Genomic DNA, 14,670 nt, shown 5'->3' with positions numbered 1-14,670 from the left:
TTGGATCGCCTTAGCTCCGGCCGTTGCAGCCAACTGGGGAGTGAACCAGCAGATGGAAGACACCCCCTCCCCGTCTCTCTCTCTCTCTCTCTCTCTCTCTCTGCCTCTCCTCTCTCTGTGTAACTCTGACTTTCAAGTAAATAAATAAATCTTTAGGGGGGGGGGGGGGAACTGACCTGTTGTCTGTCTCCGGAAAGGTGTGTTCTGAGAACCAGGTAACTGCAAGTGAATTTGAGAGTAGTTCAGACTCCCCTCTCCTGAAGTAGAACCGACTGCACCAGTTAGATTTTTGATACTTGAATAAAATACTGCTTTCCCACATTAACTGTCTTTGGCTACTTTAATAGAGTAATGCAGCAGTAAAATTTATTAAAGCCCAATAAACATTTGAAATTATAGATTTATCCCTAAGTCCCTTGCTATTAGGTGGTTAATTGCAAGGCCAGGGTGGAGCTTCCCTTGGGAAAGTGGTTGCTCCCCACTTTGATTTGGGGGAGGTGTTTAGAATGCTCCCAATGTGTTTGTTTCCTCTCCCACGCATTGAGGAGATGTTCGCGGAGCATGCTGTGTGCTGGGCTCTGGTCTGGGTTTAGGGACACAGATGGGTGGAGTTCAGAGCCCCTGCCCTCCGCCCCTCACTTGTAGTGGCACACAGAGTGCCAGGGAGAAAGCAGGTGCATCCTGACCTATGTGCAAGCTGATCCACAGCCCTGAACGCCTGCCTCCCGTGTCTGAGCGCCAGGGGTCAAGTCACTCTGCTTCTGATCCAGCTTTCTGCTGAAGTATACCCTGGGCGGCGGCAGATATGGCTCTGCCACCCACCTACGTGTGAGACCTGGACTGGACTGACTTTGGCCTGGCGCAGCCTCCACAGTTGTAGAGATTTGGGGGAGTGAACCAGCAGATGGAAGCTCTCGCTCTCTCTCTCTTTCTCCCCCCGCCCCCTTCAGATAAACTTTAAAGAGATTTTGAAACAGACTGACTGGCTGCTCAGGTGGCAGACACAGGCGCTGGGGGCAGTGATGAGTGGTTGATGTGAAGTGCTCTGGCTCTGAGTCCCATCAGGACCAGGTGCTGGGTTGGAGGTGAGGTCCCGGGGATGCCGGCTTCCCTGTTGGTCTGAGCCTCTGGGAACATGGCAGTGAGACCAGGTGGATGGGCAGGTTTTGTGGTGAGCAGCCTTAGATTTGCGATGTCTCCTGGACATGACATACAGGGAGGAAGGCCAAATGAGGAAGGAGGAGGGGCTGGGCCAGAGGGGTCTGTGACTGCCCAGGGGTGGGAACCACCACCTCCCCCAACCCCAGGACAAGGAGAACCAAGGGCCCAGCCCATGTCCCCCCACCCCACCCCCAGCACTTCCAGATCGGAGGTGGGGGGTGGGTGAGGGGAAGGAAGGAGGGGTTTCCAGGAGGGAGGAACAGCGACCTGGTGTGCTGGGCACGCCTGAGAGGTGGAACCAGCCGTAGGGGACTTGATGCCCAAAGGAGGGACACGGGGGAGTCACCGAGGGGCGGGGCTGGAGGGAGACCGAGTTTTGCTGGGTGTATCAGGGGAGGTGTTTGAGAGGAGCCCAGCAGGGCACCGGGGTGGACAGCCCTTGGTAACCGAGGAGATCCAGGTCCACAGTGCTGGAGTGAGGAGCGGCTGTGGCCACGGCCTGGGCCCCAGGCCGGCTCCTGCTGGAAGGGGCGCCCTCCCCCCTCAGTGCGGTGCCTGTGGCTGTATTTTAATCCAGTGCCCTCAGCGCCCCTGGCTTTTTTGTTAGAATTTTTGAGTTCATGTTTGCAAGTCTTCACTCAAACAAACGCCTGCCGGGTTCGGTTCTGCCTTGGCCCCTCGGTGTGGCCTTTGCTGCCCTCTAGCGTCCAGACTTTTCCCTGTGCGTTCTCTTGCAGGGTTGGGGTGGGGGGGGCAGCTGAGACGTCTCCAAAGCCTAGTGAAGGAAACCTGAATGCTGCTCCGTTGTTCCTCCCGGAGGGGTTTCCCCTTTCCACGGTGGCCCCAGTAATAATCATGTCTTCTCACGACTGCCCGCTGAGGATGAGTCTGTTCTGAATAGAGCGAAACAGTTTTATAACTTGCCTCATATGAAAACCAGCAGTTACAATGTTTGTGTTGATTTCCTTATTTTTTTTATTTTTATTTTTTTTATTTTTGACAGGCAGAGTGGACAGTGAGAGAGAGAGACAGAGAGAAAGGTCTTCCTTTTCCGTTGGTTCACCCTCCAATGGCCGCCGCGGTAGCGCGCTGCGGCCGGCGCACCGCGCTGATCCGAAGGCAGGAGCCAGGTGCTTCTCCTGGTCTCCCATGGGGTGCAGGGCCCAAGCACTTGGGCCATCCTCCACTGCACTCCCGGGCCACAGCAGAGAGCTGGCCTGGAAGAGGGGCAACCGGGACAGAATCTGGTGCCCCGACCGGGACTAGAACCCGGTGTGCCAGCGCCGCAAGGCGGAGGATTAGCCTGTTGAGCCATGGCGCCGGCCTGATTTCCTTTTTTTAAAATATTTATTTGAAAAGCAGAGCAACAGCCAGATTTGGGTCAGGCCAAAGTCAGGAGCCAGGAACTCTTACCTGTGTCTCCCGTGTGGGTGACAAGGACCCAAGAGCTTGGGTCATCTCCTGCTTTCACTGGGCCAGTATCAGGGAGCTGGAAGGGAAGTGGAGCAGCAGGGACTCCTCTGGCTCCTGTGGGATGCAGCGCCGCGATGGCGACTTCACCCCTGCTGCACCATGCCTCCCGCCCCCACTTGACTTTGTGGGGAACTGGGAATGAGGCACAGCCGCTGATTAGCTTCACCTCCCCCGGCTCAGTCCTCCCCGTAGAAAGCAGCTCAGCTTGGGAGAAGCACGGCACACGTGGGAAGGCCCCGGTGCAGGGCTGGGCCTGGCGCTCTGAACCCCCACGGCAATGGGAGACGCTGGGCGTGGACGCAGCAGGCATGTTAGGAGGTGCCTAGTGTTGACGTGGTCAAATGTAAAGCAATGCCGTGGTGTTGTTGTTTAAGGTTCATCTGTTTGGGCCAGCGCCGCGGCTCAATAGGCTAATCCTCCGCCTGTGGCACCGGCACTCTGGGTTCTAGTCCCAGTCAGGGCGCCAGATTCTGTTCCAGTTGCTCCTCTTCCAGTCCACTGCTGTGGCCCGGGAGTGCAGTGGAGGATGGCCCAAGTGCTTGGGCCCTGAACCCGCATGTGAGACCAGGAGAGGCACCTGGCTCCTGGCTTCGGATCAGCGTGGTGCGCTGGCCGCAGTGGCCATTGGGGGGTGAACCAATGGCAAAAAGGAAGACCTTTCTGTCTCTGTCTCTCTCACTGTCCACTCTGCCTGTCCAAAAAAAAAAAAAAAAATCATTTATTTGAAAGGTAGGCTTAGAGATCAGGAGAGTGAGTTCTTCCATTCACTCACTCACTCTCCAAATGGCCACAATGGCCGGGGTTGGGCCGGGCTGAAGCCAGGAGCCAGGAGACTCCTCCAGGTCTCCCACATGGGTGCAGGAGCCCACGCACCTGGGCCACCCTCTGCTGCTTTCCCAGGTGCACTAGCAGGGAGCTGGATGGGAAGTGGAGCAGGCAGGGCTCGAACCAGCGCCCACATGGGATGCTGGTGTCGCAGGTGGCATTCTTGTCCACTACACCACAGTGTCAGCCCCAGATGCTGTGTTGTAAAGCTTCCTTTGGGAGGAATCTGGTGGACTTGCTGTCCGCAGTAACAGATCCAAGAAAATACCCTTCCTGGGCATGCCCTTTGCTGGGCCCAGAGTTAAGGAGCTCTGACGGCCCTTGGCTTGCTGTCTGCATTTCACCAGCTGACAACAGGAGGTAAAGGGGAGCCCAGCTTGGAGGTCTGCCTGTGAGTCTGTGGCTTCCCATGCCCAGGCTGCTCTCCTAGAGTATGCTTGTTAACTTGAGGAGCTGCCTGTGGCAGTGGGCTCTGAGCCCCCTGGGGCCTGGGGAAGTTGGCAGAGGCCTGACGCAGGTGTCACCAGCAGGTGCAGGGGCCGCTGGGAAGTCTCAGCGTGGCACTCTCAGCACTAATGCACTGCACTTAAGCTGCGCGTGTCAGTGTAAATCGCGCACCTTTGCCACATTTTCTTCCCGTGTGTTTGCATGGCAACAATCACCTAAATGTTTACTCTGGTTAGAATGGCCCTGAAAGCACCGTGGTCTTCCGTGCTGCTGTAGTACGAGCCTGGGTTGCTGCCTGCGCTTTGGGATGTCTTCAGCCCCGGGTTCTCTACTGAGCAAGCCTGCCTGACTCCTCATACATGGTTGTAGCGGTTCACGTCGACGGCACCTGTGTGCAGGTGCCCGGGGTGTTCAGCTCGTCCGCTCCTGACGCCAGACTCTTTTTCAGGGCGACCTGAAGGCCTACCTGCGCAACGAGCAGGAGCACCTGCGGGGCGACACGCGGACCGTGCTGCTGCAGAGGATGGCGTGCGAGATCGCCGCGGGGCTGGCGGCCATGCACAAGCTGCACTTCCTGCACAGGTGGGTCCGGCCGCCCCGGCGCGCCTCCCGCGTCGCAGCCCAGAGGCTTGATGGGAAGCTCAAGGAGGAGGGGCTGCAGGGGTGCGCTTGGCTTCCACGGGCAGAGCCCAGACCCAGGCTGGGTTAGGCTTCCTTTGGACTCACACCGAGATAAGATACCTTCAGAACAGCCTAAGCTCTAGAAGTTATTTCCAGAATTTCAGAGAATGCAGAATGCAAAAACTCGTACCTGCCCAGAGTTTTGGGTAAACAGGCCCAGGCTGCCTCCTGGCATCTCATTGGTGGCATCCTTGTCATGTCAGCCCTCAGCGTCTGATGCCGTCCGCTGGGCTTCTCGGGGGGGGGGGGGGTGTCCCAGGTCACGTGCTCGAGGGAGGCGGAGGACCCCATAGGCCAGCAGTGTCTTAGCAGGTCACAGCGTTGGTTTCTGGCCAGCTCAAGGGTTGGCTTGAGGAACCTGCCGCAGAGCAGGAGGCATCCTGGGGTCCGAGCTGAGGAGGCCTGCACCTGGGGCTGGCGCCCGGGCTGCGTGTGAGCAGCACAGGGTCCACCTCACGCGTCTCTGTCAGGTTTTGTTCTGATCACTGGTGGGGATTTTCTTACAAAAACAACAGAGGGCGGTTCTGTCCTGTGACCCCGGAAGGAGGTCCCTGGTTCGTGTTTACAGTCTGTTTAAGGTTATTAGAACTCAGGGAAGTAGGCAGCGTTTCTGTGCTTGCCTTTAAGTAAATCATTCGGTGCTTACCAATCCAGAGATCTGAGTAGGGACGCCTGTGTGTCCTGACTTGGGTGTCTGGACGCGCTGTGTCTTGTAGAGAGCGTGTGTGCAGAGCAACACAGGTGCAGCGCGGCCCCACTTGCTGGAAGGAAGGAAGCACGTGGCTGCGGCTGCAGGTGTGTGAGTGGAAAAGTACCACGGGTCTCCCAGCATTCCCTCGGGTCCGGGGGAGGGACGAGTACTAACTCCCCTTGTGCCTCTGTATCCTGCTTGGCTTGCAGTGCCGAGTGAATCGTTCAGGTCACGTGTTTTTAATAGGGCCTACAGGTTAAGGGTTTCTTACTGCCCAAGGAATCGGAATCCCTACGTGAAACTTGAGGGCACCGAAATTAGTCCATTTCATAGTGAATGTACAAGAAATGCTGCTTGTACTTTGAGTGTAGCCGTAATTTGTATTGTTAATCTTTCGTAAAACAGAGAGTGTTGGGATTTTTTTAATTTTGGTGACAGGAAGTTGTGGAAGGTAGCTGGAAGCTGTGTTCGAGGCCCATGTAGCACAAAAATTAACAGAGATATCAGAGTAAATCGTATTTTCATGTGTGTTCAAAATTTGGAATCCTGAAATGATGATGATAGATCAAGTACAGAAACTGGGAATGGAGAAAAATCTTTGAAACCACTGACAGCTGCTTCACTGTGTTCTAAGGTGTTTTATATAAAATTTCCCCTGGGGCATAGGTTGTTGGTGGTGGTAGCTTATCATGTAACACGTTTTAAAGTTGGCATTTCACATGCTTACTGGCTGACTCCAGGGAGTTCTAGGGAGTCACCCAGTTGAATCTGGTTTCCATGGACCACTTACCTGGGGCCTCAGTGTGGGGCCCTGGCCTCCTGTGACCCTGAATTGGCGTGTGTGGCATTCACTGAAGCCCATGTAAACAGGAGCTGGCAGCTTGCTCCTGTTCCACGCCACTCTGTGCCGAGCTGGCCTGCAGCCTGGGACTCGCTGTCCCCTGCCCATGAGTCCTCCTGAGCCGCTGGTCATGTCAGGTCACGGTGATGGGTGGGCAGCGCGTCCTCGTGGTGGCCCTCGCAGATGTGAGTGGCCTGGAGGAGGACCCGGGTGGTGAGTGTGCGCCAGAGAGCCTCATCAGGGTCACCAAACGTCCCAGCTCTCTGGAGGTCGGTAGCCAGGCGTTCTGGAGCGGGCGAGTCGCCCCCTGCATCAGGTGTGGTTGGAGTCCACGCTGGGGATGCTGGGTAAGTGTGTTGCTGCCCACTTGGCCACAGGTCCAGCCTGAGCTCCTTTCAGATGGAGAGCCGTGGTCAGGGCTTTCCCTCACCTGTGCGTGTGTGAGGTCGCCCTTGTGCTGTGTGAAATTCCTTCTGATGCTGACTGTCTTTAAGGGGAAAATGTGCATATGGCAGCGAGTGTTTTGCTCTACTGCCTTTTGTGGTTTGTAAATCAGAGCCACAGACCATGCCTGGCACGTGGCCGTATTAGAGACACAGAAGCACCCTCTGGCGTCATTTGCTGAGAACCTGAGCTCCTCCCTCTGAGCAGCTGTGGAGAACCTGCAGTGCTGCCATGGGGGAAGGGGAGGGAGGAGGGGCAGGCCTGGCCCCACCCATGTGCTTCTGGTGGAATGGCAAGGATGCTGCTGAATTCTTGAGATGAAAGTGAGGAGTCGGCCGGCGCCGTGGCTTAACAGGCTAATCCTCCGCCTTGCGGCGCCGGCACACCGGGTTCTAGTCCCGGTCGGGGCACCGGATTCTGTCCCGGTTGCCCCTCTTCCAGGCCAGCTCTCTGCTGTGGCCCGGGAAGGCAGTGGAGGATGGCCCAGGTCCTTGGGCTCTGTACCCCCATGGGAGACCAGGAGAAGCACCTGGCTCCTGGCTTTGGATCAGTGAGATTCGCTGGCCGCAGCGGCCATTGGAGGGTGAACCAACGGCAAAAAGGAAGACCTTTCTCTCTGTCTCTCTCTCTCTCTCACTATCCACTCTGCCTGTCAAAAAAAAAAAAAAAAAAAAAAAAAAAAGAAAGGAGTCGAGGGGCTGGCGCTGTGGCATAGTGGTTAAAGCTGCTGCCTGCAGTGCTAGCATCACATATGAGCCCCGGTTCGAGTCCCGGCTGCTCTGCTTCCGATCCAGCTCTCTGCTGTGGCCTGGGAAAGCAGTAGAAGATGGCCCCAAGTCCTTGGGCCCCTGCACCCATGTGGGAGACCCAGAAGAGGCTCCTGGCTCTGGATTGGCGCCATTGTGGCCATCTGGGGAGTGACCCAGCAGATGGAAGACCTCTCTTGCTCTCTCTCTCTCTCTCTGCCTCTCTGTAACTCTGCCTTTCAAATAAATAAATACATCTTTAAAGAGAAAAGAGTCGCTGGAATCCTGGAGCTCCGAGCGGAGAGTGGGGCTGGCGATGGCCAGGAGGAAGGAGGAGTGGAGAGGTGATGATGAGGGGGGAGCCTGGGCCCTGCCTTACTTTTGGAGTTTTAATTTTTCTTGCTCTTTTAGATCAGTGTTGCCACGAAGTTGAAGATAATGTGAAATTCAGTGATGCCGCAGTATTCGTTGGACTTCTGCGGTCTTCCGAGTTCATGGTAGATAAAGTGAGAGACAGAAACGATTTAACATCGAAGCAGAACAGGCGGGTCTGGCTGAGGATGCTGGCGGCTGCTCCAGCAGGCAGCTCAGCTGCTCGCCGAGCAGGATGGCCGCTGCGCCAGGCGTTTGCAGAGCGCGCTGTCAGTGCTCGTTTGGGCCTCAGGATGGCCTTGTCTGGAGCCACAGGCAGGTGAGGGTGTGAATGCGCGTCCAGGGCAGAGTCCGGAGGCTCCGAGCAGGGAGCGGCTTGGCAGCCTCAGCCGCTGGACTGAGCGATTCGGACCTGGGCGGGAACCCCATGCGTGGGGGGATCCGGAAGGCGGGTTTTCAGGAGGTGGCGGCATGTTAGTGCACAAAGCAGTGGCTGGGGGAAGGGCAGGCGGTCTGACTGGAGCAGAAGGTGGACAGGGGCCCGAGTGCAAGGTCAGGACTTGGGAGTTGGTCCTGCAGGCAGTGGGATGGCACACGCAGAGCTGTGTGTGTGCACACGCACGTGCTGGGTGCTGGGTCAGCTTTGCGGTAAGGTTTAGGATGGCTTGGCCAGCGAAGGTGCTTCCGACAAGACGTGCTGCAGGAGTTCCTAGCTGGTGGCCGTGCTGCTCCATGGAGAACCTGTCGGAGGCAGAGATTGGCTCCTGTTGACCTTGCTGTCTCCTGTGAGGTTTTCTTCCCTGGAAAGGAGGAAGGGGCCTGAGAAGAGGTGGCAGGCTTGAGTCAGGCAGGAAGCAGGCCGGGAAAGGGGGCTGAAGAGGCCTCGTTAGAACGGCCGCAGGCCCCAGGGGCTCGGGCTGGCTGCTGCCTGGCCACAGGTGAGGGCAGACGGGCCAGTGTGTCTCAGCTGTTCTAGACAGAAGAAGATTTTGCAAGTCCAAAATAACTAAAAAATTACAGCATCCACTGTATGATTTCATTGTAACTTCTAAAAACGTAGCAAAAGATCGTGTGAGATGGGCCAGTACTGTGCAGCGCGTCAAGCTGCCCTCTGGGAGGCTGGCACCCCTCACTGGAGCGCTGGATGAGTCCTGGCTGCTGTACTTCCGATCCGGCTCCCTGCTAATGCACCTGGGAAGACAGCAGAGGATGGCCCAAGTGCCTGGGCCCTGCACCCACGTGGGAGACCAGGATGGAACATCCGGCTCCTGGCTTCCACCTGGTCCAGCCCTGGCTGTTGGGCCATTTGGGGAGCGAACCAGCAGATGGAAGATATCTCTGCCTCTCCCTCTCTGTCACTTTGCCTTCCAAATTGATAAATACGTGTTTTTTAAAAAGGTGATATAAAAAATTGTAGATGAGTCTTGTTAATAAATATAGACATACTAGCACATTACACGCAGCAATGGGGGGGGGGGGGGACCAGGTAAGACTTCTAGGAATAAATATAAGGATAGATTTATATCAGAAATCTGTAATCATGATCACAAGTCTGCATAATTTACATTGACAGATATTACCCAGATTCTCAGTAGGTTGCTGAAGTATCATTTAGTATAATTCAGCCATTCCACATGTAAATCTGCTAGGAAAGAAACAAATATCAAGAGAAATGTTTACCAAAAGTCAGCAGCAAAAATCAGCCTAAATGGCAAAATAAAAAGCCTTTTCAGCGCGTGGCTCACTTGGTTAATCCTCCGCCTGCGGCGCCGGCATCCCATATGGGTGCCAGGTTCTAGTTCCGGTTGCTCCTCTTCCAGTCCAGCTCTCTGCTGTGGCCTGGGAAGGCATTGGAGGATGGCCCAAGTGCTTGGGCACCTGCACCCACATGGGAGACCGGGAGGGAGCACCTGGCTCCTGGCTTCAGATCGGTGCAGCGCTGGCTGTGGCGGCCATTTAGGGGGTGAACCAGTGGAAGGAAGACCTTTCTCTGTCTCTCTCTCTCTCTCACTGTCTAATTCTATCTGTCAAATAAATTAAAAAAAAAAGAAAAGCCTTTTCAGTTAAATCAGAGACCAGGCAGAGGTGCCCCTGTTTCTGTCGGTCGTCAGCGGCAGACGAGGGACTGCTCAGTGAGGATGTGGCCGCCCTGGTGCCTGGCGCACTCCGGTCCCGGATGGGGACAGGACAGGTGGCATGTCCTGCCTCGCACAGGCTGCTGTAGCTGGCAGGCAGAGCTCACGCTCGGGCACTGGGCTGTGCTGTGATGGGGGAAAACCCAAGACACGAGCGCAGAGTGTCCTTAGAAAACCAGAACTCGGGAACCTGTTGCGGTCTCCCATAAGGTAGAGGCACAAGTCAGCAGTTTTCTCTGTATAAATCCCTGGGAACAGGCGTGGGGAAAGCCAGCCCGATGGTGGTAATGCCAGAATCACAAGTCACTGGGGGATAGGTTATGTGGAGAAAGACGAGGGCTGTGTGGGGACAGCGATGCCATCCTGTGGAAGGCGGTGCCGTGCCTGGCGGTGGGAAGATGGCGCAGAAATCTCAGTCAGCGCCATTAGCTTTGGCGAAGGTGTCGGGGCTGGAATTGATGGAGCTTCGTCTGGAAGAGCAGTGTCTAGGGGAGCCATGAAGGGTGACAGACAGTGACTTGTGGGGCAGCCTCCATCGGAGACATCCACGTGGTTTTGACAGAAACAGATGCACATGCCGCACCGAACGTAGAGAACGCACGTGTGACAGACAGAAGTGGTATTTCACATCAGTACAAAAAGGGAGGTATACTTACTAAGCGCTGGCACAGTTACCTGGGGAAACGAACCAGACCGCAGCCTTGTCCTCTGAGTACCAGGAAGTGTTTGAGAGATCAGTGTGCTGATGGGAGACTGCAGAAGACTGTATGTGTGACCCGCTCGTGAGTGAGACCTTGGCTGTGACGTAGAAGGGGGTGTGGTGGATCGTGAGCCCGGTGAACACGTGTGGCGGAGTTAAGAGGATGCACCTGCCATGCCGAGAGCAGTTAAAGGGCTGGTGGTTGGCAGGAAGAGTGAAGGGAAAACGGTGACTCCACGGAGAAATGGGCAGAGACAGAACCAGGGCGGTAAGCAGGAAAGTGTTCAACTCCTAAGTCGATAGGGACCTGCAGGTTACAGCCACCGAAACCCACTTCACCGGGCTCCTGAACTCACAAAGGACAGCTGTGCCTCTTGCCAGAAGGCATGGGGGGGAGGGGGGGGTGTTGTGGTTTTTTTTTTTTCCTTTGAATCTCCCTTGTAGGTGCAGGGACCCAAGCACTTGGGCCATCTTTCGCTGCTTTGCCCAGGCACATTAGCAAAGAGCTGGATCAGAAGTAGAGCAGCCAGGACTGTGGGATGTCACATTGCAGGTGGCCGCTTTACCCGCTACTCTGCAGTGTCGGCCCCAGAGAGGGGAGGGTTTGCCATATATCACACGTGTGTTGTGTGTTGCATGCTAATCATTTCATGGTTTTTTTTTTTAAAGATTTATTTATTTATTTGACAGGTAGAGTTGCAGACAGTGAGAGAGACAGAGAGAAAGGTCTTCCTTCCATTGGTTCAACCCCCAAATGGCTACCACGGCCGGCGCGCTGCGCCGATCCGAAGCCAGGAGCCAGGTGCTTCTTCCTGGTCTCCCATGCGGGTGCAGGGCCCAAGCATTTGGGCCATCCTCCGCTGCACTCCCGGGCCACAGCAGAGAGCTGGATCAGAAGAGGAGCAACCAGGACTAGAACCCGGTGCCCATATGGGATGCCGGCGCCACAGGCAGAGGATTAACCAAATGAGCCCGGCGCTGGGCTGGTATTTCATGTTCTTGAGAAGCCATTGAACAATATCTGTCAGAAACAGATTCCTTTTAATCCCACTCCTAGACTTGGTCCCATAGAAGATACAAGCTCTAGAATTTAAGAATGTGTTTCAGGGATAACTCCTACTGCAGCACAGATGGTGGCGAAAAGGAAAAGAAAGACCAAGCAGACGCGTAGTGGGGGGCCCTGAATGAAAGGGAGAATGAAGACTGCACTGTGGAGCACGGTGTGTGTGCTCCTTAGCCCCCGACCGCATCTCTGTGTGTCTGTGAGCACGCGTGTGTGCACCGTGTGTGAGGATGGAAAAAATACAGAACGCACAGACCCTGGGATGGTGCAGGGGAGGGAGGAAGGCAGTTGAGGCCCGGGGTGGGGAGGGGGAGGTAGGGGCTGTGCTGCAGAATACGCAGAATAGCCCAGCGCCCCTATCGCCGGTTTGTGCAGAAAGTGAGGGGCAGAACGCCAGGACTGAGGGGCTGTCTGTGTTGAGCAGGTGAGCGCCCCACCTCAACTTGGGATCAGAGCCCTCAGTTTAAAACCGTTTGTTGCGAGTGGAGTACTGAACGCCCTGGTTTACTTGGTGAATCCAGTCGGGAAAAGTATTAGCTGGGTTTGTAACCAGCATGATGGCCACTTTTATTTATTTATTCATTCATTCATTCATGAGAGTTACATGGAGAGAGAAGGAGAGGCAGAGAGAGTCTTCCATCCACTGGTTCAAATGGCTGCAATGGCTAGAGCTGCGCTGATCCGAAGGCAGGAGCCAGGAGCTTCTCCCGGGTTTCCCACGCAGGTGCAGGGGCCAAAGGACTTGGGCCATCCTCCACTGCTTTCCCAGGCCACAGCAGAGAGCTGGATCGGAAGTGGAGCAGCCGGGACTCAAACCAGCACCCATATGGGATGCCGGCACTGCGGCTTCACCCACTGTGCCACAGTGCCAGCCCTGTGGGCTACCTCTTAACATGTGCACGCCTGAAACACCCCAGCCCTCTGCTGTCCCGATGAGATGTGGGCTTTGGTCTGGATTTGTGTTGGGGGAGATTGACTGGTAGGTGGTTACCTACCCCCTGTGTTGTAAGGAGCTCTGATGCACGCTCACTGTGTTTGATTCCCACTGTGCTGAATGCTGAGCCATGGTCCTGGAAAGCGTGTCTTGGCTACTCAGCGGGACCTAGGGTTTGGACATTGTTGGGGGACCCCTCGAGGGCAGAGTGGACCTCCAGTCCTTGCCGACACAGCCAGCCTCAGCAGGCTCCAGCTCGGCTCCCTGTGTGCACACCGGGCACTGGTGCTGTGTGGCCCCGTCTCACTGCGCATGGTTCAGCAGTGCTCTCTGGGTGAGCTGGGAGCTCACTTCTAGGACCTCTCTCTCCAGGATCAGAACACTGCACTGTTGACTATCCAGGGTAGTTGTTCACGGTGGGACAGAAGTCAGAGCCAGACGGTGAGACGTGTGTGGGCCTGACTGTCCCCTCCTCGACTCTGGAGACCTGGAACTGGAGGTTTATCCTGATGTGTCTCCAGCCCTCTGAACCCAGGCCACCAGGGCCTTTCCCATGGGGTCTAATCAGATTTTCATGTTGCAAGAATTCTCTGTTTACCCAAAGCCCAGCAGGTGCCTGATACGCAGTGGGCTCTCGTTTGGCCTGCAAGGTCAGACCACACAAGCAAGGCGGAGGCCCTTGGAGCCTCCTGCTGTGATCTCCTGCTTCTGCCTCTGCTTCGCCTCCTTAGTGGGGACGGACATTGTGGGGTTGAAGTGGTTCGTTCATCTCTCATCAGTTTTGCCAATAAAAGCCCCCTTGCCTAATTCTCCTGAGCTTATTTCTTGGATAAAACGGGGATCATCCTGACACTGAGGTGCCTTGTCAAGATTAAATAAGATAATGCAGGCTGAGCTCCTGAACCGTCAGCAGCTTTCTGTTGTTTTCCCCTCAGTGTTACTCTTTTTTTAAGATTTATTTATCGGCCGGCGCCGCGGCTCAACAGGCTAATCCTCCGCCTTGCGGCGCCGGCACACCGGGTTCTAGTCCCGGTCGGGGCACCGATCCTGTCCCGGTTGCCCCTCTTCCAGGCCAGCTCTCTGCTGTGGCCCGGGAGTGCAGTGGAGGATGGCCCAAGTGCTTGGGCCCTGCACCCCATGGGAGACCAGGAGAAGCACCTGGCTCCTGCCATCAGATCAGCGCGGTGCGCCGGCCGCAGCGTGCCTACCGCGGCGGCCATTGGAGGGTGAACCAACGGCAAAAAGGAAGACCTTTCTCTCTGTCTCTCTCTCACTGTCCACTCTGCCTGTCAAAAAATAAAAGAATAAAATAAAATAAAAATAAAAGATTTATTTATCTATTTGAAAGACGGTATGGCCAAGTAGAGGGAGGGGAATTTTCCCTGCCCACATGGCCACAACAGCTGGGGCTGACCCAGGCAGAAGCCAGGAGCCTGGAGCTCCAGCTGCGTCTCCCATGTGGGTGGCGGGTTCCACTGCTTTCCCAGGTGCATTATCAGGAGCTGAATCTGAAGCCTAGTGGAGGGACTGGAACCAGCACTCTGATACGAGATGCTGGCATTGCAAGCAGCAGCTTAACCCGTTGTGCCAAAAACACCGGCCCTGTTTGTCACTCCTTGTGTCACAAATTTCAGTTACTCAGAAACCACTGCTCCATGGATTGGAGAATCCTGGAGGCAGGGCACACCCCACTCCCAGCCATGTCGAGAGCTGTAGTGATGCTGGTGGGTCAGGGTGGGGACGCCGAGTCTAGAACCACAAACTCCCACTTCCTGAGGCCCTGAGGCCCGGGCAGCCTGAGCTCCGGACCGGCTGCTTCTGTTCCCGACAGGAAGCGTCAGCCGCACTGCTGCGCACTCACACTCAACCTCTTCTCTCCTTGGCACGCGGGCGGGCTTCTGAACACTGCTTGCCGGTTGTGAACTGGATTTCCTCGTTGCCTTCAATCTGCACAGCTCTTGATCATCTTCAGAACTGTCATGCTCGTGCCGTTGCCCTCACATCCCTGTGAGTTAACTCTTTCAGGGCTGTCCTGCTGTTCTGTGAGGCTGCGGGATGCCCGCACCTTGCCCGGTGCCGCTCAGTTCTGGGGCAGTGGGGCCAGGGCCAGGCTTCCTGATTGCCCAGCGCCCTTCCCACAGAGCCGCCAGGTCCCTG

At 55.9% G+C, this 14,670-nt stretch overlaps 1 protein-coding gene across 3 annotated transcripts in view; it reads left to right on the top strand.

The window, feature by feature from the left end:
- LMTK2 (lemur tyrosine kinase 2) overlaps positions 1-14,670 on the top strand; it is an 89,454-nt gene that overhangs the window by 52,123 nt on the left and 22,661 nt on the right. For 2 of the 3 annotated variants that reach the window (XM_062179689.1, XM_062179688.1), the window contains exon 7: positions 4,355-4,488. The exons of the other annotated variant lie outside the window; for it this stretch is intronic. In XM_062179689.1, coding sequence (XP_062035673.1) covers positions 4,355-4,488 — 134 coding nt within the window. The remainder of the gene's footprint in view (positions 1-4,354; positions 4,489-14,670) is intronic. 3 annotated transcript variants of the gene reach the window in all.

The sequence above is a fragment of the Lepus europaeus genome, chromosome 21 (genome assembly GCF_033115175.1).
Source record: "Lepus europaeus isolate LE1 chromosome 21, mLepTim1.pri, whole genome shotgun sequence".
Taxonomy (NCBI): Eukaryota; Metazoa; Chordata; class Mammalia; order Lagomorpha; family Leporidae; genus Lepus; species Lepus europaeus.
This window is presented reverse-complemented; position numbering and strand designations above follow the sequence as displayed.